Raw genomic sequence first — 23,371 nt, 5'->3', positions numbered from 1 at the left:
GGGGGGTGTGTCAAATAGCTTTCTGCACAGTGTGATAAACTTAGTGGATATTTCTATTTATAACACGCCTCCCTTTGCCCTGTCAACATAGACGGCTGTGTTCATTCAGGCCAGTGGAGCCTGTAAAAAGACCTTTGAGCAGTTGCAGAGTTTACCTGCAGGGCAAGTGGATCATTGTGGACGTGGGCTGTGTCACTTTAAATACCCCAGAGACTTCACTCTGGGTTTAGCTGTCTGTCGGGACAGTTGTGGACTTTTGAAAAGGGGAGATTTGGATTCCAGCACAAACCTGTGTGTACTGAGCTTTGTTCTGACCTTTCTGGTTCTTGGATGTGTGGACTCGAGGGGACAATGTCCACAATGTCCAGTGAAGGTGATGCTGGAGGTCAGCCTTCCACAACAACAATCAGCACTGTGGCCGTACAGGCTGGAACTTCCCAGATTGTTGTAGCAGTACTCAAGGTATTTGAACTATTCTACTTTAAATAGCAAAGCTTTATGTAGAATGATGATATGAACTGTATGTTTGTCACTGGAAATGTAGTATATACATTTTTTATTCTTTCAGATGCATTAATGTGCAGTTGATAAGAACATTCTTTGGTGGTTGAATTGTACTGTAGTGTTAGTTTTTCTATATCTATAGACTATATCTTCTGTGGAAGAAGAAATGTAGCAGAATATACCAGCTAAAGTGTTATTGTAGTATTACTTTAGTATTTATTTAGAAGTTTTATTTGTATATTTTCAGTTGTAATGTTTGCTTGTTTTCCTATTAAGCTTTGTTTTTTTGTATTAGTGATTTTAAAACTTCACTTTAAACATTTTCAATTACATTTTTTTTTAAATCTGATATTCTATTTGATTTCATTGTCATTTCTATTTATATTCAACTACTGAAATGACCTTTAATAATTTTAGTCATTTTAGTACAAATACATTACTTCAGCTTGTTTCAGTTAGTTGCCAAAGCAGCTTTTCGAATTTGTTTTCATTTCTGTCTAATAGTTATAGATTGTTAATATTATAAAATCTATTTTACATGATATATTTAATTACCAAAAATAAATTACAGAATTTTAGTTTTAGTTTACCAATAACAACACTGCCTACTCCTTTCCTGATAAAATCTTTGAATGAATGAATACTGTATGACTGCATGCGATGTTGAATTCACAATGTTGAACTCACGTCATTGCTTTATCCAAAATCACTGCTACAATCATGGAAGGAAACGGCTCTCACCAGTGATGTTATAAGCACACAGTTCAGGGTATTCAACAGACTCTTGGCTTGGGCTATCAATACAACCTTATTGTTTTTCTGTGAGAGGATTCCATGGAATGTGAATATTCCATAATGCCTGACGCAGTGACTTAATGGGAAGGCAAAAACAACTTTGAGAATAACACAAAGCTCTGTGATACTCCAAACTCCTGATGGCCTGAATTATTCATAAAGATTCTCTGTGACTGATCATCCTTATGTCTAGTTTTAAGAGTTCTACTATTGCCTATATCCTGCTGTTGTTTCAAGGAATAGTTCAACCCAAAATGAAAGTCTACTGTTTTGTACTTTTCCTATACACTCCTAAAATTGTTTAATTGCTCCATAGATGTATCCAGTGCTTTCAATCCTCCAAGTTCAGTCATTTGATAGGAGAAAACAGTGAATTTAAGTTATTTACTGCCAATTTACTTCCCTCCCCCAGAGCTATCAAATCTCATTTTTATTTATACATTACTCCTAAATATGTTGCTGGTTTGACATGATTGATTTTTAGCTGTAGTATTCACCTCATGCCTTGTTTATATGGCTGGTTCTTCATACACTAAGCAGTTAATGCGTGTTAGTATTAAAAACCACCAGATGCCTGTAATTGACCCTATAAGTAGCCTTAATGTATACAGAAATTATAATTGGCCATCAGTCCGCATACCTTAAACTGTATTTTTTGCAGTTGTTTAACAAACATGACAGGCTGTGGCAGCTGTGGCAGCTCCACATTTCATTCACTCTCAGAATGGCTCTTCCTGTACTTGCAAATTGCAATGCGTTTTTAAGATCAGCACAATTTGCTACCAAAGTTTGCATTGGGACTTGCAATTGATCGGATGGGAATTCACTGAGGGGGGTTTGCATTGAAATCGAAGTGCTGTTTGGCCAGGGACCAGTGAAGCACCTTTTTCAGTCTTGTTTACAGTCTGTGAAATGCACTCGTGTGTGTGTGTGTGTGTGTGTGTGTTTTAAAGTGTGGCAAGCTGGTGCATCTACAACTGACAGAAGCACAACCCAACCTTCTGGAGATTGGAAACAACCAGGATGAGACCAAAAAGCTTCTAGAAGAACATGAGCAGCTCCTTGCTAAACTTAAGGTAATCTCTGCTGTACCAATGCAAGATAAAAATGTTTTGATTGTAAAGTACAGGACCAGACAAAAGTTTGGACACAGCTACAGCAACTGAATTCTTTTTTATTTTAAAGCTTATTCTGAAATGCAATTTAGTTTTGTAGACAAATATAAATAGTTTGTGAATACATTCAGCATGTAATAATTGTAAGAGGTCTTTTTTTTAAGCACAAAATCAGCTAATTAGAATTATTTCTGAAGGATTCATGCCATGCTGAAGAATGGAATAATGGATGACAATTCAGCTTCGCCATTACAGGAAGAAATTCGATTTTAAAATATATTCAAAAAGAAAATATTTATTTTAAATTGTAACAATATTTCATAGTATTACTGTTTTTATTTAATTTTTTTTAAAACAAATGCTGCCTTGTTGATAAAAAAAATCTTGGTCTTTCAAAAACAAACTTATGAAGAGTGTTTTTGCCAGGATGCACCTCATGAAGTTTAATGAGAGAATGGAATTTAGAATAATAGTGGTGAAAAAGTTTTGATCATTTCTAAATGTCAGATTTTGTAGGACTGATTACTTCTATTCAAAAAAAAAAAGAATGAAATGTAGTAGTAGCTGTGTTCCAACATTTTGGTATGTATTTGTATAGTTGTCTACGCTTTATCTTAAGAACACAATATCCTTCTCACAAAACCATGAGAAGATGATTTATGGGATTTTCACAGATGTTTTTTAGTGCCGTTGTTGGAGGCATCATTATAGCTCATGAACTTTAATATCTGTTTAAGACCCACAACTCAATTTAACTTCAAGGTTCTTCAGCGTTTCATCTGAGCCTTTGAAAAACAATTGTTATAAATCTGCTCTGTTCAGTGGGATGATTCCATTCATGATGAATGTTTTGAAGTTTAATTATAAAGATATTTGCAGGGAAGAAATAAAATATTTAATGAAGAGGAATTAATAACAGATGTTAAACGATTCGTGGACAGTTTCATAAGACATTTTGTACACCTTTTATATTGCCAGATCCAAATAGCTGGCGTTACATCAGACATATACCACAAAGCAATGCTTTCAGACCTTACAAGGAGAGTTCCTTGCTTCTTTGAACTCTTCAAAATATTGATTCAAAAAAATACAATTATATGCTACAGAAGCATTTCCGTGCTATATTTGAAAGTGAAAAACCATCAGAGCTGCTATCTGACCAAAAGTAACTACAGGCTCCGAATGAAGAGTACAGCCTTTAATCAGAACAAAATCCTCAACCACAGTTAAAACATATTGCACGTTACCAAACATTTCATCATGTACTTCTGTGCATCTGCCCACCAGACGTGTCTAATTAGCATGGGGGCTGCTTTTTGTTTTCGAGTTTAAAGTAAGAGCTGTAAGCACTTACATGCTAGGGAAATGTTATGTCTAATAATTGAATTTCAATTTTACACAGAAAAATGAAGGAGGCGTGTGGGCTTTGCTGGAGGAGGCTGATAAAACAGCAGCTGAGAAGGAAGGAGAGGAGTTGGTTTATGAGGCCATGGCTGTCTCTCTCAGCGAGGCTTGGAAAACACTGGTGGCCCACCTGGAGAAGAGGAGATCACTCCTGATCTTGTCATGCCATTTTTTTGAGTGTGCTCTGGAGGTAATGTGGTTTACCCATAAAACCTGCTGAAGTACTATCAGAAACTCGCTGTAAAAAAATTGCATTTGGTAATGTGAAAATAGACATTCAGAATGTCCTCCCCGTGCTAAAAAGACATGGAGTGTAACTATCAAAATGCAGCATGGTTAACTGCAGGTGTATTTAGTTCATCACATCTCAGTACTGTACAGTAAAATGCAAAAGAAATGCAGCAGCACAAAATCTGTTCCCACAAAATGCATTAAGCTTCCTGTTGGTCAGCGCAGAAAAATCCATGAAAAACTTGGAACACACCATTCTTGATTAAGTGGATTCTTATTGAAATGAGATTTCTCTGGAGTTTGTTTGTGATGTGTTTTCTTTGTTGATTGTGTGGCTTAAGTGTTCACATTTACAGACTGGCTTCCTGATGGCTGTACAGAACAGCAGTGCATTTTTCTAACTTTAAAAGCCCATTGTTAAAACTTTGCAACAATTTCCAAACAAGACATGATTATTTTCGTCACCAGTGGCTTTCAAAAACTATTTAAATGGGGAAAAAGTTCTGTCCCTGATGGTTAATGTGCCACAGGGAGTGTGTTACACTGTGTACTGTACAAAAAATGGATGGTTTTTGTTTTTACAGCTTTAAAGTCTGGAAACATGGTGCTATCTGATACTAGCTGAACATGCAATGTGTGTGTGTTTTTTGTTGTTGTTTAGTTTTACAGTGAACGCTTGTTTCTGTTTATCTTCAGCAATCTGAAGCAAGTCAGTCACATTACTTTGACATCTGCTTCAGTTAGATATTCTAGATAAAAGCTGATTCATCATCAAGGTCACATGCTGCTGTTTTGACAGCAGCAGAAAATAGTGGTCGTGCTGATAAACTCAAGCTTGAGCATGTTTCAGAAAAATATTTGTTTTGCTGATAACATTTCAACAGACATGCTTTCTGCTAAATTACCATTATGATGATGTACATAGTCGACTGCATTCATCTGCTGAAGGCTGCTGCTGTCATTTATGTAACATGATGGAGTTGACATTCACCAGAAGCTGTTTATGCAGAGTACACACAGTGTTTTGAGCAGATGTTAAAAGAAATGTGACATGCCAGATCCCAGATATCAATCTTTATCAGATAGCGGCCTATACTGTTTGCTTGTTTGTTGTTGCATACAAATTCTGTTAAATGCAATACATATATACTTTTCACTTTGATATTATGTTTTTATTTTGAAACTGTTTACACTACCCTTTATCTCTACCCTTCAATTACAGTTTGCCATCAGGATAGATGAAGCTGAAGACTTTCAGAGTGTTTGTCAGAAATCCACCACTGCAGACAACATGAACGAACTGTTTCAGAGACACAGCACTATTAGACGAGGTAAGAGCTTTGTTCCCTACTTCTGTCATTCTGAACTCACCACTGGTTTATGATGCCCTGGAACCCCTTAGCAGCACCCGACCTGTGTGATGGCATAGGAACCATGCAGATATAAACCTAATGAATGAAGAGGAATTGTTCTCAGATTGGCCTTTGGGAGCTTATATCAGGAATGCTTGGAATTGTCATAAACACTGTAAAATAAAACACACCAGTATATTTTACGAAGCTTGTGCTCTATCCTCAGGGATGTTGGAGAAGTCAATGCTGGTGTTGAATAAGAGTCGTGAGTTGCTGGAATTTTTGAAGGACTTCCAGTCCCAGCAGGCCTTGAAGTATGGCAGAGCTTCTCACGGGGCCTGGAGCAGCTTTGGAAAGGTGGAAGGTTTAGTGGAGATTCTGCAGGACAGACGCCGGCAAGTGGATCTTTGCATGAGACAACAAAAGCATGAGCTGGAAATGATTTCCCGTATTCGACAGTGGGAGAGACAGGAACAGGAGGTAAGTCACTCTTGCAAAGAAATGTTCATTGTTATAGAAACTGGATGTACAGTACTATGTCTTAAGTAAATGATCATAAATACAAAAGATATAGCATCAGTTGCACCAGTTTAAGAACACATTTATTCAAAAAGGATACATTAAATTTATGAACATTTTATATTCCAAATAAGTTTCTATTCATTAAAAGAATCCTGAAAAAACCTGTCTCCATAAAAATATTACACAGAACTGTTTTCAACAGTGATAATAATAAAAGAAATAATAAAAAATGTTTCTTAACACACCAAATCGGCATGTTAAGATGATTTCTGAAGGATCATGTGATACTGAAGACTGGAGTAATGATGCTGAAAACTCAGCTTTGTGTCACAGGAAAACAATTCAATTTTGAAATATATTAAAATAGAAAACAATTATTTGAAATTGTAATAATATTTCAAAATATCACTTTTTTACAGTTTTTGTTTTTCTTTTAATAGAAATCATACTAACCCCAAATAAAATAAAATACAAAACATAATTTTATTTTCTATGATACTACATATACACAGCCAGGCCCAAGGCAACTGTTATAATGGCTCAAGCAACTTTAAAAATTCCTGATTGCTTTCTTTAAAGATAACTACTACATGATATCAGCATCACAATCCTGAAAAAAAAAACTAATATAGCTAAAAATATAGCTAGCATAAGTTACTTTTTGTGTTCATGTTAGATTGTCCAATATCTCACATGTAAAGGATATTCAAGCATGCTCGAAGGCACTCAGCATGAAAACACGTTGATGACCGGCTGCCTTTTTAAAAATGTTGAACTAAAATAACTGGCCAGCATACTCCGCATGCTGAGAGGGTTATGCTAGTGTTTGATATGATCCCTTTGGAAAACCCACTTTGCTTTCATTAAAGGGCACTGATGCTTTGCATATAAATGTTAAATTTAAAATATTAAAACCTAAATCTTAATTTTTTAAATCACTGTGAATCAAATCCATTAAATTACTTATTTTATTATTCAGCTACATAGAGATATTTTAATTGAATCATTGTCAAAAAAAATTTATTTCATTAAACCTGGAAATAAATGTTGTTAAATAAAGAAAATATATTTAAGACCGACTTACCTATTTCTAAGTATAATAAAAAAAGAAATGAAGAAAAAAGTTATGACAGTCTTTTATTACTGCTGTCATTAAGGACATACGAAATAATAAAATATGTGTCTGTATTGTTTTCTACTTTTAGCTCATTGTTATGCTGATCATTTATAGTTAGAACTTTGTATTAAACTGGACAAATGCAAAGTAGAAGCATTTTCACTTGAGTTCTCAGTTTTAAAACACTATTGCATATGTGTCATATGTGCTTTTAAACAGGTAACACAGTGGTTCAGGGAAAAGGCTACTTTGTTCTTGGAAAACAGTCAGCTGGGTTCATCTCTGTCAGAAAATGAGGACTTACTTTGTGAATACAAAGAGTTTGAACAGAAATCCAAGGTAAGAGATCACTAGACTGTTCAATGAACAGTTAAAATATACCTTAATATATTGTATAAACTCTCGTTTTTCAAGATTGATTAGTCAGAATAGTTTTCTTTTCTAAAAATATTATAATTAGGTAAATATATAGATAAATGTAAAATATTTTCAGTTCATTGGTTTTAGTGGGGATATTGCAATTTGTGCTCATGCATTATTGACTAACTGCTATACGCAACTTGAAAAAAAGGTTTTTCATTCTGTAATCAAAAGGTTGTGTTGCGCTTGATGTGTAATTAGTTATCAGTGTTTTTTTGTTTGTTTGTTTTTTGGTCCTTGTGTTTCTACCCTGTTCATTTTTGCAAAAACACTTACAATAAGGACATCATTTGAGACATAATTTTGGTGGGAAATAACATAACACAGTTATAATTTCTTAAATATAATTACATAAATGTGTATGGTGATATATAGTTTTTAAGATGAACTTTAAGCTGGAACCATCATGTAAGCTAATTCTCACTCTCCTACTCAGCAACAGCTACAGTAACATTAGATCTCTATTTCTGTACTGTTAATCTTCATGTCATTGTGTAAATAATCAAGTTATAATTAATAAAGTGTAAGTGCCTGAGTTTGACCACAGCACATTACTGAAAGTCTGATACCCTTATAGAAATACTTTCTAATATTACAACATGTATTCTTAAAATATAATCAAATATATATTTCAATTTAATCAGGTTAACTTCAGTGGGGATCTAAAGCTTTTTTATGGTTCATGTACCTTCCTTCAGGACTGGGGTGTGCTTGTTGAGATGTTGCTACAGCAGGCATCAGATCTGCTTTCCTCGAGTGAGTGCACACAACTTCAACACTTGTCAGAGAAGAGTGAAAAACTCAAAGCTACACACGAGCAGTTCTGGAGCATCATGATGAATCGTCTGACTCATCTGCAGGAGAGCAATGCCTTTTACAGCAGTGCTAATAAAGTATGTAATATAGTAGCAATTCACATGCTTTGACTAAGTTGAGGTTGGGAAAACTGAGCTGATAGAGCCCTAACTCTTTGTAAACACTTCAGCAGCTATATTTCTTCTGACCACACTTGAGTGTCATTTGTTTTTGTGGTTGAAAGTAGTACCCCTAGTGGAGATATTTAATGTGAGTGATTTATGGAATCTGTTTCATAAATTTATATAGCATACATTATCATGATATCAAAGAACTTACACTGTGAACTTGTACTGATGTTAATAATAATATATAAATGTATGTGTGTTTGTGTGTGTGTGTGTGTATATATATATATATATGTATATAATATGTAATTAATATAATATATATATATATATATATAGAGAGAGAGAGAGAGAGAGAGAGAGATAGATAGATAAAGATGTATATTATTTTATACATAACCCATTTTTTTTCAGGCATTTGAGGTGCTGGGCACTATAGAGATTGCTATTAAGGAACTGAAGAAGCAACCTCTGCCATTACCTGAACTGGCCAGGAAACATGATGAATATTCACGGAATATAAAAGACGCATCTGTCGAGCCTCTTCAGAGAGGTCGGCTGTTACTTCAGAAGCTCAACCCACAAAGGTGAGAAGTCGAAGAGCAGATGCTACAGTGTGTTAAAAAATACAGTCGTGGCCAAAAGTTTTGAGAATTACATAAATATTAGTTTTCAAAAGGTTTGCTGCTAAACTGCTTTAGGATCTTTGTTTCAGTTGTTTCTGTGATGTATATGAAATATTCTGTGAAATATAATTACAAGCACTTCATACGTTTCAAAGGCTTTTATCGACAATTACATGACATTTATGCAAAGAGTCAGTATTTGCAGTGTTGGCCCTTCTTTTTTTCAGGACCTCTGCAATTCGACTGGGCATGCTCTCAATCAACTTCTGGGCCAAATCCTGACTGATAGCAACCCATTCTTTCATAATCACTTCTTGGAGTTTGTCAGAATTATTGGGTTTTTGTTTGTCCACCCGCCTCTTGAGGATTGACCACAAATTCTAAATGGGATTAAGATCAGGGGAGTTTCCGGGTCATGGACCCAAAATTTCAACATTCTGGTCCCCGTGCCACTTAGTTATCACTTTTGCCTTATGGCACGGTGCTCCATCGTGCTGGAAAATGCTTTGTTCTTCACCAAACTGTTGTTGGAAGAAGTTGCTGTTGGAGGGTGTTTTGGTACCATTCTTTATTCATGGCTGTGTTTTTGGATGGACACATGAATGGTGTCAGGATGCTTTGCTGTTGGCATGACACAGGACTGATAGTAGCGCTCACCTTTTCTTCTCCGGACAAGCCTTTTTCCAGATGCCCCAAACAATCGGAAAGGGGCTTCATCGGAGAATATGACTTTGCCCCAGTCCTCAGCAGTCCATTCACTATGTTTTCTGCAGAAGATCAATCTGTCCCTGATGTTTTTTTTGGAGAGAAGTGGCTTCTTTGCTGCCCTTCTTGACACCAGGCCATCTTCCAAAAGTCTTGGCCTCACTGTTCGTGCAGATGCGCTCACACCTGCCTGCTGCCATTCCTGAGCAAGCTCTGCACTGGTGGCACTCTGATCCCGCAGCTGAATCCTCTTTAGGAGACGATCCTGGCGCTTGCTGGACTTTCTTGGACGCCCTGAAGCCTTCTTTACAAGGATTGAACCTCTTTCCTTGAAGTTCTTGAAGATCCTATAAATTGTTGATTTAGGTGCAATCTTAGTAGCCACAATATCCTTGCCTGTGAAGCCATTTTTATGCAACACAATGATGGCTGCACGCGTTTCTTTGCAGGTCACCATGGTTAACAATGGAAGAACAATGATTTCAAGCATCACCCTCCTTTTAACATGTCAAGTCTGCCATTCTAACCCAATCAGCCTGACATAATGATCTCCAGCCTTGTGCTCGTCAACATTCTCACCTGAGTTAACAAGACGATTACTGAAATGATCTCAGCAGGTCCTTCAATGACAGCAATGAAATGCAGTGGAAAGGTTTTTTTTGGGATTAAGTTAATTTTCATGGCAAAGAAGGACTATGCAATTCATCTGAACACTCTTCATAACATTCTGGAGTATATGCAAATTGCTATTATAAAAACTTAAGCAGCAACTTTTCCAATTTCCAATATTTATGTAATTCTCAAAACTTTTGGCCACGACTGTAGACCCTATCACAGCAGATATTCAGACTCTGGGTTTTCAGAGGACTGATAAAAGGATTGAGATGTTCTGTGTAGTGTCAGGCATCCATGATGCGCTTGTGGTTTGTTTGTTAGTGCCCAAGCTGGAGGGCTCCAAAGGATGCTGGGATACATCAAAGAGCGAACCGATGCTCTGAGCCATGAGTGTCACGCCCATAGAGAGTTAACAGGCAAACGGCAGCAGCTGGTGTCTTCATTTGAAGAAATGGTGGATAAGGTATAGAAAAATGCTGACACCATCTATAACACAGAATTAAGTGTGAATGTCATTAAACATCAGTTTTGTGGCACTATTCTAACAACAACAACAACAACGATAATAATGATAATAATAAACATTTTATATATGTGTGTGTGCGTGCGTGCGTGCGTGCGTGCGTGTGTGTGTGTGTGTGTGTGTGTGAGACCTTAGACCACAAAACCAGTTATAAGTAGCACGGGTATATTTGTAGCAGTAGCCAACAATACATTATATGGGTCAAAATTATTTATTTTTCTTTTATGCCAAACACCATTAGGATATTAAGTAAAGATACATGAAGATATACATTTTTTATTTATTTCTGTAAATATATCAAAGTGCAATTTGTGATTAGTAATATTCATTGCTAAGAACTTCCTTTGGATAACTTAACTTTAAAGGTAGTTTTCTCAATGTTTTGATTTGTTGTTGTTTTTTGCAGCTTCAGATTCCAGATTTTCAAATAGTTGTATCTCAGGCAAATATTATCCTAACACATCAATGGAAAGCCTATTTATTCAGCTGATGTATAAATCTCAATAAAAAAATAAAAAAAACACTCATATGAGTTTTGTGGTCCAGGATCACATATATGTAATGCCATGAAATAATAATTTCTTGTCAGATATTTCCACCCAACAATAATAAGTTAGTACTAATAATTTAACTATGTAATACAGGGAATTTATTATTTTTGTTTGTCTTTATTTATAATGTTAGAAACAAAGCAAATGCACTATTTATTTATTTATTTATTTATTTTTATTGTATGTGCCTAAAATTCACCCATTAGCTTTTTCTATTTTTAAATGCATAATTAGGTTATTTGCTCTAAGTTGATAAATGTACTTTAATATTGTAGCTTGTTGAAAAGCACATATATTTTGTCATAATGATTCATCTCAATCTCCTGAATCTCCATAGGTCTCTGCTTGGATTAAGAGCAGCAACAGTGTCCTCTCTTCCAGCACAGAGCCTGGTTCATCTCTAACTGAGGCTGAGGACACCCTTAACAAGCATGTTGAGCTACTCTCACAGTCTCAGGTGAGTTCATACTTACCTAGACTGAGAATACGATGAGATATTCGACTGAGACGACTGAGATATGATAAGGGAAGTTCAAAGTTATTTTACCATTTTATACAATCCCTAAAAAGTAAGATCTTCTCATATTGAGATAGTAATCAGGTCTTTCTTTGAATGGTGTTTTTTTTCCCCTGTAGGATGCTGTGAGAGAATCAGAGGCTATAGCTGGTTTTATAAAGGAACTCAAGGGGCTGGATTCCTCAGATGCAGTTGAGTTATCTAACAAAGCTTCACTTTTGGCAGAGGAGATGAAAACACTGCTCAGAAACATTTCATCTCATGTGGAAGGCCTTAGACCCTACGTGGACTTTCTGCGCAGTGCAGATGAGGTAAACATATATTTATAGTATAGCTCTATCCAGTTAGACTAAAAACAATATTCCAGTGATGATTATTTTGTGTGGTGGCACAGGTTGAGGAACAGATAAGGACACTTGAGGAATGTTACAAGAATAGGCCAGAGGAAGCGGAGGAAAATGAAGGAGCAGGTGCAATGATGAAGGATATGTTGGATGCTAAGTGGCAGTCATTGCTGCAGAGGTTTTTCACCATGCAGGACCTGGGCAACAATTTTATTAACTCCTCTAACATGGTAAGGAACATTGTAGAGCAAACTTAAAACTAGCAGTCTTTGCAAATCTATGGCAGTGTCTTGGGGTCTAAAATATGTTTTATTGCAGATCAGTGGCAACCTGAATCTAAACATTAAAGCAGCAGAGTATGTTGTAGAAAAATATATGGAGACACTGACCAAAAAGAAATCAGAACTAGCAGACTTATGGACGTCCTGGCAACTGCATTATAGTCAGATGAAATCTGTGAAGAAGCAGTGGAAAAAATTTAAGGATCAACTTAAAAAGGTACCTTTTGATTTACTCATTAATACATCAGGTTACGGAAGCAAAAATAGTTATGAAATACTCCATATTATTTGAGCATTTAAAAAGGATGCTATTTTATTTCTTCCTGCTAAACATTAATAGCATTGTTGCCTGCAGGTTCTTCATGATTTAAAGGCAATGGAGGAGATTTTTGCTCCAGCTTCCAAGGTTGATTTGGGGGGTGATTCTCAGTCTGTGTCTAAACTACAGGATAACTTCAATGCTGTAAAGCCAGGATTCCTGGTAAGACTACTCTTTTTGCTTTCTCGTTATTGATAATGCTTTGTTTTAACAACTGTATAACTAACCTCAATTTTAAAAACTTCACAGCAACTGAATGCAGAAGTGGAATTCCTGGTTAAGACATCCGAGTTGCTTGGCTTGAAGGGAATACCGGTGAAAGAGAAGAACGAGAGAGTTTCTGAGCTCCTGCAGCTACATCAGCGTGTCAGAGATAAAATCAGAGAGTATGAAACCATTCTCAGTATGGCCTGTAAATTTCATCAGCTTTATCAAGAGGTAAAATCTCATTTCTGTCAGGACACTTTAAAGAATCATTTGGAAAGATATTGCAATGGATTTCATAACCAGAATTAATATGCACTGTTAAAAGTCAGCCACCTACTCATTCTAACGGATTATGCAAAATAATAGGATTATGAGAATTAAATAGTGATGAATAAAAATGGAAAGCATTTTCAAACACACGGCTCACTCTCTAGATAACAGCTTTGCAGACAATGTTCATTTATTTAGCCAATGTCATGAGTTGCATCCTGTAAACTATACTGTACATTGTGACGAAACACTAGTAATAATATTAATCATCATCATCTTCACTGTCATTATTTAATAATTGGGTAAATTGTTTTAAACAATACTGAACAAGTGGACATTTGAGTGTTTTTCTTCTCAACTACCTCGAAGAGCTAAAAAATAATATTTACATTTTGTGTTATTAATTTGTTCATTTCATAAATGTAAGTTTTGTAGACAAATATACATTTAATAATTCTTATGTAATTTTTTTAAATCCTTTTATTATATTATGATGTATTTACTGAAAATGTGTTGCCTAAGCATTTTTTGTTTCCAGTTGGACACTATGTTACATGCAGAACCAGTGACTGTGTACAGTGACAGCAGCCAGGCCAGGACTCAGTTGACTCAGCACCAAGAGAGGCAGAGGCACATCCACTATCTGTACAAGCTCGCCCTCTCGCTGGGTGCAGATCTCACCAGCACTGTGCAGCAGTCGGTGTGTCAATTACTTCAAAATATTGGATGCCCTCATTATCTTCAAAAGATTTCATGCATTCTCTGGATTCCTTACCCGAACCTGACAAATTTCTAACAATTTTTACTTTGTCATACCTAAATACATAAGTCTTGTTGCTTTTATAGAAATGGTATGAAACAAGTGCCATAAATGAGCATTCTTCTCCACCCCCCCCCCTTTTTATGCTCCAAGCATCTGCTAGTGTTGTCAGTGCAGCAGTTAAAGGAGAAACTGGAAAAATTGCAAAGAGGAAGCAATGAATGGATTGCTAAGGCCAATAAGTGTGAAGAGAGTTTGATGAGCATTGTCCAATTCTGCCTTTATAAGGAAGAGATTGGTGAGGTAAGTTTCGTAAGTGTGTGTCAGTCAGTTTTTAAATCAATCACTAATTTCTCGTAATTTCATTCAATCTCATCTTAAGCACAATTAAGGAAAAACATTGTGCCATGGAAAAACTATGCTGTTGTGTCTTGATTTCAGATATGATGTGTTAATAGTAGTCTTTTAGGTCCACTAAAATATTTTTATGCCCAAAACAATCATAAGTTTAAATCATAAGACCATTTTCCACTATTTCTGCCTAACTCAGTGTCATAATTTCCTGCTGTGTCATTAAGAATGCAAACGACCCTTATGCATGTGAAACAAGACTGTTTGGTCCATTGTAGTTTTTAATGGTCCCAGCCTCTTTTCAAAGCCTGCATTGCATTGTACAAGGGTGATGGGTTTAATTGTGCAAAAATAGTTGGTCGTGTTTTCATATTTGGAAAGATGTTGCAAAAGTACAGAACAAGCCATTTTATCAGTTTAAGTTTCATGCTCTTGTTTTCACTGGGGAATAAATTGAGTGTCGGAAGTTGGTATGTTTTTTTTTTTTTAATATATTTTAAAAGATCACTGAAGTTTTGATTCCTTATGCCCTTATTGTCTATAATTTTCCTTAAAGATGTGTTACCTCTTTTTCCCAGCACACAGATCCAGGGCTCAGAAGCATACTTGTTGGTCTTTTGTGGCTGACTCTCCCTGTCTCTCTCCCTGAATTATTTATAGCTTGTCTGCCCTTGTTAAATTGAATCTGTGAACTGCAGGGTTTGTCTCTCCCTGTGATGACTGAGGGATCCTGCCATTTGTCTCTCATCACTTCAGATAGCAGGAAGGATTCCACCCTTATCACATACTTACTGCCCCACAGCCACAAAACCAACAGTCAGTCCCTAGTATTACAACACAAACCTCACAGGCCTCTTAGGTTTCCATCCTTATGACTTAAGTTTCATGATGTCTTTTGTGATTTTTGATTACTGCACAAATTGGTTTCTGTGTGTGAGGGATATACAGCCATATATGTTTTTCATCACTTTTTTTGTTTTTGTTTTTTGTTTGTTTACTGACTCGTTAATTGCAAATAATGTTAATAAAATTGTATAGTTTGGTGAGAGATACCATAATTCATTAAAAGTATTTCAGATTGTCTTAGAATGTCTTCCAAAACAGTCCGTTCCTATTGTGATAAAATTGTAATCTCGGTCTCCCTCTAGAGGATAATAATCATACTTTTTCCCCCTCTTTAAATCAATAAGCACATGCATTTAGATAAGTGATTTTTAACTGGGGGCTCAGGGACAACTAGGAGGGCTCAGCAAATGTTAACGGGTACCTCAAGAGGACCGCATTTAAACTAAAATAGCTAAGAGTCAATATATTTATTTAAATTCTCCCAATCAACAATTCTTTTATTTCAATAATTATAAAAGTGAAATTTCTCAACCTGGATTTTTCATATAAATGATTAAACTCCACGGCCTTTTTTATACATTTCATGAGCCTTATGCCCCCCCCCCCCCCACCCCCCCGATGAAGCTCTTAAATCTTTTCACATTAGTTCTCAGGATAACACATTCCTTATACAAAGCCATTGTAGCAAACATTAACATGTATTACATTTGTAATACATTTGTACTACTATTAAGACCCCCCCCCCCCTTTTTGAGCATGATCACATGACGACTTTGAACTGTTTTTGTGTGGAAAAAGGGTTCCTGAAAACTCTTTCAAATTCCTTTATGTGTGAATTATTTTTGGCCTTTCTGTGGTTCTTTGCATGATTTTATATTGCTATATTATTACTTTTTTCCTGATTTGTTTTATTTTTTTAAGATGAGAGAGTCCTTTAAAGATCTGAAAAAGAAATTCAACAATTTGAAATTCAACTACATGAAGAAAAACGAGAAGTCGAGAAACATAAAGGCGGTGAAAAATCAGATCCAGCAAATTGAGATTTACATTGAAAAGTTACAGGTAAGGAAGCTCTCTTTTAATATACTTACAAGTTTTATTATTATATGTTTTTTCTTTTTTATTTGAGGATCTTCACTCAGCAGTGAGAGAATTATACAGACTCATACCTGCAGGAGATTTCTTTGTTTTGACAGTTCTGTTTATAAAATGTCATATCCAAATCCCTCCCTGTTGTAGGTTTTGAAGAAGAAGCTGCAAGCCTTCAGTCTGAAAGTATCCAGCAGCAGTGAGAGGCATTTAATTGGCAACAGCCTCAGAGAGATTGAGGATGCCTTAAATGAGCTGCAGAGACAGGTGGGCGATTTTGACAGAGCAGTGGAGGAGTACAAACAGAACCTGGACATGAATGTCAAGCTCCAGCAAGCCTTAGAGGAGGTGGGGTACGCCAGGAACATATAATGAGCCAATAGGAGCTACTATCTCAATTTTACTTGTGAATTTATAATCCTGATTTTTCCCGGAATTTTTAATTTATTTCAACGTTTTACTTTCAGATCTTTCCATTTATAATGCTGCTAAATGAAGTAGAAAACAAATTAAATATGCTTTGCTCTCACAAATGTATGACTTTAAAGCAGTATCACAGTTAATGAAAACAGTCTATTCTCTCACCTTTCATTTTAAACACAGTATCAATCCTGGTGTGACGAAGCAAGCTCCACAATTGTACGTGTGGGTAAATATTCCTCTCAATGTAAGAGCAAGGAAGCAGTCGGATCTCTCTACAGACAGTTTGAAAAATTTGTGTGGCCCACAATCCCACAGCAAGAGGAGAGAATTAGCCAGATCACAGAGCTGGCAGTACGGCTACATGGTGAGAAATTAAGAATGCATTCTGAAATATTGCTTTAGAGGAAATAATTTTTTACCCTTTTACTGAATAGAACAAATTGCTTCATGGAGACCCCAGTGTATAAAAGTAATTGCAGCAACTCCTTAAAATGCTTTATAATGTTCCTCTAACCCAAGCGGTAGAGTTGCTGGCCTCAGAGCATAACTGCTGTTTTTAATCTAGGTGCTGAAGAAGGAAAGAAATATATGGAGAAAACAATCAACAAACACACTGAAATTGTAGAATCAATAAAAGAACTGTCAAATGGACTGTTTGACCTCGAAGCCAAACTTCAGGTGGTAAAAATGTCAAACCTAATTATTTTACATGGTATAAATAATCTGACGGTTCTATTCATCTAAAAATATAAATATACTTCTATTAATATTTGTATATGAATTCTTTATGTAGTTGGAGACCTTGAAGCAGTCTCTAACACCTGAAGACAACAACAAACGAGACACCATTGATACGGTAAAACACCAGTAACACTTTGACTCGCAATTGCAAAGATGCCAGAAATAAAGTATTTTATATTGTACATTCTAAATTATCAATTAGTTAAATTACTATTAAAGTTCAATTCCAGTAAAAATAATCTAGCTTTACACACTGTCAAGATTGTTATTTAATAAAAATCTGTCAACATAACATACTGTATGTTAATATTAGATGTATTTGACCAGAAAGAATCAGTAGATCAGATATTGATTCATTAAACATATTCACAGAAATGAATCACACTTACATACAAACTCTAACACCATATTTGCTGCTAAATTTTAAATTGGAGGCAAATCACAAGACAAGGAGCACAAAACTAGTGTGTTGACCGTCTTAAGGAAATATAGTAAACAAAAAAGAGAGCATTTAAATCATTGCGTTATTCAGCGTTGTTTAATTTTATATAATCAGCAAAAACACTGCAAATGTATCATGAATATTTAAAACCAAAAAATATCATCCAACCCTAAGCCACAGTTTTTTTTTCCCTTTTTTATTTCAGCCTGAAACTAAGGAAAGTGGACACACCCCTGAGATGACAGGCCCACACTGTACTAAAGAGATGTCTGACGGCAAGAATCCGGAAAACAAGAAACCTCAGCTTTGTCAAAAAACTGGAAGCCAAGATCTGCCAGACAAACATCATCCAGAGCATCAAAAAGTGCTGTCAGAGACCAGGTTGTACACACAGGAGGCCTGTTCCAAGATCAGCAAAGTGGAGACTATCACGAGCAAATCTACTATAGAGAGGAGAGAAGAGATGCACACCTCTTTCTCTCACTCTCACTCCATTAATGTAAGCCATGCCCCTGCAGAGCGGGATAAGAGGAGTCACATTCTGCAGCAAACCAAGAGAGACTCACAAGAAACCCCACCTCCCCCACCACCTCCTCCTCCTCCTCCACCTCCGCGGGACCCAGGCGTATCACGTCCCAGCATCATAGACATCCAAAGAGAGCTGCAGAAGACCAACTCTGAGGACAAGTATCAGGCCTGTAGTAGAAATCATCCTTTTCACTTATATTGCAAGGTGAGCTTTCTTTTGAGACAGTCATTTTCTATTGATTTATTCAGCAAATTTGAAGTAGGTATGATTTTAACCATTTTATTAGGCAAAGAATAGTCCTGTTTTGAAGTGCTACTAAATTACATTCCAAAGTAAGTAAACCTGTTGGGATACTATGAAGATGTGTCAGGGTGGAACATTTAAAACCAAAAAGGCTACATTCAACAGTCAACAATATGACATTTGTGACACAGTTTGGCTCCTCTGAAAATTTTGTCAATTAAAATTATAGTAATAGTTACAGTGGAATATGCTTATTTGGTGCTCAAGAAAGAGTTTTCTAATTATCAATGTTGAAAACAGTTTTGTTTCTTAGATATTTTGTTCCTTATACACTTTAAGGATTCTTTGATGAATATAGTTTAAGAGCATTTATTTGAAATAGAGATCAGTTGTAACATTATTCATGTATTTACTGTCACTCTTGATCAATGTGATGTGTCCTTGCTGATTAAAAAGAAAATTTCTGACTCCAAACTTTTTGAAAGTTTAAATTATACATTTACACGTGAATATTATATAATTTGTTAAACAATGTACATCAATATATTGATGCTACAGTCACTTAATATTACACTAATACTACAGACACAAATATTTTAAATAATTTATATTGCTTCTGTGGACATGTAAAATATATAATCTATGTCTAAATTATGCACTATAATCGCAATAATCACATTAAATATTTAGTATTTCAGTATAATATATCTAGGCTTACAAAACACTTAATATTTTAAAGCCGATTTTTGTCTTTAGTGGGTTTTCTAATGGTGCTTTTAAATGCCAACTAACAAAACAATGGCAATCAAAATTACATTACAGGGAGAATTACAGCTTTTCATTTTCCTCTTTATCTGTGTGTTTTGATTCTATAGACTTCTGCTCATCATTCTTTAGAGGAGGAATATTTGCCTCATGGGACCCCAGAGCCAGCAGCTCCTGTAGCTGAAGGTGACTTCCAGCCTGACCATCTTACTGAGGAATCACTCTCCAATGATGAGTACGAGTGCACCTCCCCAGATGACATCTCCCTACCTCCTTTATCTGAGACTCCAGAATCCAACATCATCCAGTCAGAAAATGATCTTGATGACGGCTATTGCGTGAGCTCTCACAGCCTTCGCATTAACCAGCACAGCCATCAGTCCCACTCTCAGCACGGCGACACACAACACCAGAGGCAGCGGGAGTGGATGTCGAGTCAGGCCGAGAGCAACCCATCTCCCACCACTGGCTTGGGGGCTAGGTTCAGAGCAGAGTCGTCCTCTTTTGTTCAAAGCCCCCTCACAGTACCTGCCCCTAGCCTTGTGTCAAACACCATATCCAGCATCTTAAAGAGCAAATCTGGCAACCCACCACCAAGCAGCATCACTGAAACGCTTTACTCAGTGCATGAGAGTCATAGCGACAGGCAAAAGTGTGTGCATGATTCTAGTACAAGTCAGTGCCACATCGCACGACCCAATAACATGCATGCTACCCCTACCTCATTAACCACAGAGCAGGACTCGGATCTCTGCAAGCCCACAGCCATCCGAGAGGAGATCAGAAGGGCATCTTCCAAAATGGTTATGGGAAAACTGGCAGGTGGCACAAGCCCTAACTTCTCCAAACCCTTGCCTAATGCCACAGTAATGGAGGGCTCCCCGGTGACCCTGGAGGTGGAAGTCACTGGATTTCCTGAGCCTACATTAACCTGGTGGGTAGCTTATAACAAACTTGACCCATAAATTAAAACATTCTTTGCTAATAGGAGGAAAGACTGGCTATTTATATTTATATAATTGTCTACATTAATATATTATTCTTAATATCTTCTAATAATATAGTATTAAACATTTAAATAATATAATATTTTACTACAGTTCAGAAAGGTTTTTTTTAGAGAAATTTAGAAAGAAAGAACTTTATATAGCAATGATCTTTATATTACAATAATCAAAAGTCATAGTAGAACATAAAAAAATGTTATTTTGAACTTTCTATTCATTAAAGAATAATAAAAAAAATAAAAAAAAATACTAAGAAGCATTCATAATATTAACTGTCAACATTAATGTTTCTTTCTTGATCCCCAATCTGCAAATTAGAATGATTTCTGAAGGATCATATGATGCTTTAAATGCTTATTTTTACTGTATTCTTGAACAAATAAATGCAAACTTGGTGAGCAGAAGAGACTTCTTTCAAAAACAATGAATTCTTACCAACCCCAAGCTTTTGAACGGTAGAGTAATATGTAGAGATGATTAATTATATGAATGCTATTGCATCCAAATAGGTGGCACATTATACAACATTTTGATGGATATTCCAGTTTTTAAACTTAATTTAAAAAAAAAAAAACATCCATCAAAGAGCATGGTTTTTGTAGTTCAGATAGATTAACAAATATATACATATATATTTTTGTCAGCCTGCATGAAGCAGGTTTGTTGTGAAAAGTTGATGTTTTGATCTCATTTCATTTGAACCATTTTTTTCACGCTGTCATGCATATATTCCATGTATACTAACATGTTAATCCACATTTCCTTTCGCTAACCTTTCCTTTTTATGTAACTTCTGTAGGACCTTCAACTTTAACATTGCCTCTAATTTCTCTTTTTCATTGAGTGTGTATTAATGTGTGCCCTTTTTTTGCTGTGGTGTGATAGTGTAACATAATAATTCACTCTTTGTTCAGGTTCAAGAATGGACACAAACTGGCCAATGATGAGCACATAGAACTGTCCCATAAAGAAGGCAAACATGCATTGTTCATTCACAGCTCTGCAGTGATAGACTCTGGGCAGTATTTGGTCACTGCCTCTAACTCAGCTGGTACTGTCACGTCCAGCTCCATGCTACAGGTCAAAGGTAACAACAGCCCTGACTTTGATGTTCTCAAACTGGACTGGCACACCTGCTTTGGCACCCTCTGTTTCTTCTTGTGGCTACTCTATCTGCTGTTGTTATAATGGACACTGCCATTAACACAGGGCAAACACATGGATGTGGACTGATCACTTCTGAACTTTCTTCACGTCATATAACCACTGGTGTGTGCTGAATTAACTGTCTTTGATGACTGCACAAATGTAAGAGCACATGGGTGGTTGATATCAATCTTCATCTAAAACTATTTTAAACTAGCAGTCATTCATTTATAATGCATGGAGCTCTTATGATATTGTTTGAAAGACTACATTTAAATATTAGAATTTAAAAAAAAAATCTGTCACACTGTAGGACCTTTCAGTGAACTAGTGAAGGCACAATAGTTTTGAAATTGTAGTTAGGCACAGGGCCTAAATATATACTTTATATACAGTATACATTCATATACATTTCAATGTAAAATTTGGTTGTTTATTGTGTGTGTGTGTGTGTGTGTGTGTGTGTGTATTGGCACATGCGTCAACTACCCACAGATTCAGCATGAACTGAATTATTGTGTATTTTTCCTATTATATTATGGAAGTAGCAGTGGATCTGCATGCAATTCCCTTTGTGATGGTAATGAAACCTTGGTCTGCTCTTCAGGTATTTATAGTTGCAGTTCTGAAATGTTCAGCAGTTTACAATAAAAATATTTATTTTTAAAGAGTTTGAGTGTTCTAAAAAAACACTTCTAGATCAAAAGGGAATCAGAAGTTAAAAAGTCAGGGATCATTTTACTCTCCCTGATGTCTGTTCAAATCTAGATGAAGATATTTTGAAGATTTGTTTATTTTTATTTTATTTACATATTTGGCCATTAAATTAAACCAAATGGGGTCCAAAAGAATCAAATAAATTAAATACTGAGAGACATTTTTAGAACAGAACTGTGATGACAGAATTGTGCTTTTTGGATGAACTATCCATTTGGTGTTAACATTTGTTATTTATTTAACTTTTTTCAAGATTACAACAATAAAAGATAGCCATGATATATTATTTATCTTATATAAATTAAGCTAATTTCACATTTTTAAACACGCATAGCAGTTCATTTAAAGCTTAATCGATAAGCCTTATCTTTTATACAAACAGTTATGGTATTGGTGTGCAAAGTGCTTCATATCCATGTTAGCTTCAAAATGTGAGTGTAGTAAACAAGGGCCGATGTTATCAGGCTGATTACTCTTGGTTGCAACTGGCAAGAGTCTCTGTAACTTATTCTGAGGTAGTTGGTGACTGAGGTAAGTGCTGTATATTCAACTCGCACATTACTAGCAGCTAGACACGTCACAATTAACTTTGTTAAATGCATGCAAGTTGCTTGTCAGTGTTGTCTTAATATCCATATGCTCTTGAGTTTCATTTCCGGGTGATCTGATATTTCTGTTGATTCTAAGTGCATTTCCTAATATTATTTCATATTGATAAATACTTATAATATTTTCTCTATTGCTAGGAAATACATTTTATTCAGAACAGGACCTAATCCTCAAAGACCCTTTAAAGTTTCTGTCCATATTGGGTAAAAAAATATATGTATACAGAGAGAGAGAGAGAAAAAGCCCCAAAACTTAAAATGTAATTTCATGGGATAATGGAGGTTCTCTACTGAAGGAAAGTAAGGCTGACTATTAGTCAATGGCATTTTACTGTTATCACACACAGCATAACTCATTCTCAT

The 23,371-nt window shown here is 35.8% G+C and overlaps 1 protein-coding gene across 1 annotated transcript; it reads left to right on the top strand.

Annotated features, from left to right (window-relative positions):
• Positions 1 to 71: 71 nt before the first annotated feature.
• Positions 72 to 22,351, top strand: LOC132095472 (coiled-coil domain-containing protein 141-like). The gene is made up of 25 exons (XM_059500512.1): positions 72 to 462; positions 2,253 to 2,375; positions 3,817 to 4,008; positions 5,272 to 5,380; positions 5,628 to 5,881; positions 7,260 to 7,379; positions 8,159 to 8,353; positions 8,798 to 8,970; positions 10,651 to 10,792; positions 11,741 to 11,860; positions 12,040 to 12,231; positions 12,315 to 12,494; positions 12,583 to 12,762; positions 12,901 to 13,026; positions 13,114 to 13,302; positions 13,880 to 14,041; positions 14,255 to 14,404; positions 16,220 to 16,360; positions 16,538 to 16,735; positions 16,991 to 17,174; positions 17,376 to 17,488; positions 17,604 to 17,666; positions 18,199 to 18,726; positions 19,641 to 20,464; positions 21,452 to 22,351. The coding sequence occupies exons 1-25, from the start codon at positions 331 to 333 to the stop codon at positions 21,723 to 21,725; spliced, it is 5,064 nt and encodes a 1,687-aa protein (XP_059356495.1). The 5' UTR covers positions 72 to 330; the 3' UTR covers positions 21,726 to 22,351.
• Positions 22,352 to 23,371: the final 1,020 nt, after the last annotated feature.

The sequence above is a fragment of the Carassius carassius genome, chromosome 19 (genome assembly GCF_963082965.1).
Source record: "Carassius carassius chromosome 19, fCarCar2.1, whole genome shotgun sequence".
NCBI classification, from domain to species: Eukaryota; Metazoa; Chordata; class Actinopteri; order Cypriniformes; family Cyprinidae; genus Carassius; species Carassius carassius.
This window is presented reverse-complemented; position numbering and strand designations above follow the sequence as displayed.

Coding starts and splice junctions, on each gene's coding strand:
- LOC132095472 (XM_059500512.1), top strand. CDS start 331: ATGTGTGGACTCGAGGGGACAATGTCCACAATGTCCAGTGAAGGTGAT. Junction 14,405..16,219: donor ATAAGGAAGAGATTGGTGAG/GTAAGTTTCGTA, acceptor TATTTTTTTAAG/ATGAGAGAGTCCTTTAAAGA. Junction 17,489..17,603: donor ACCTCGAAGCCAAACTTCAG/GTGGTAAAAATG, acceptor TTCTTTATGTAG/TTGGAGACCTTGAAGCAGTC.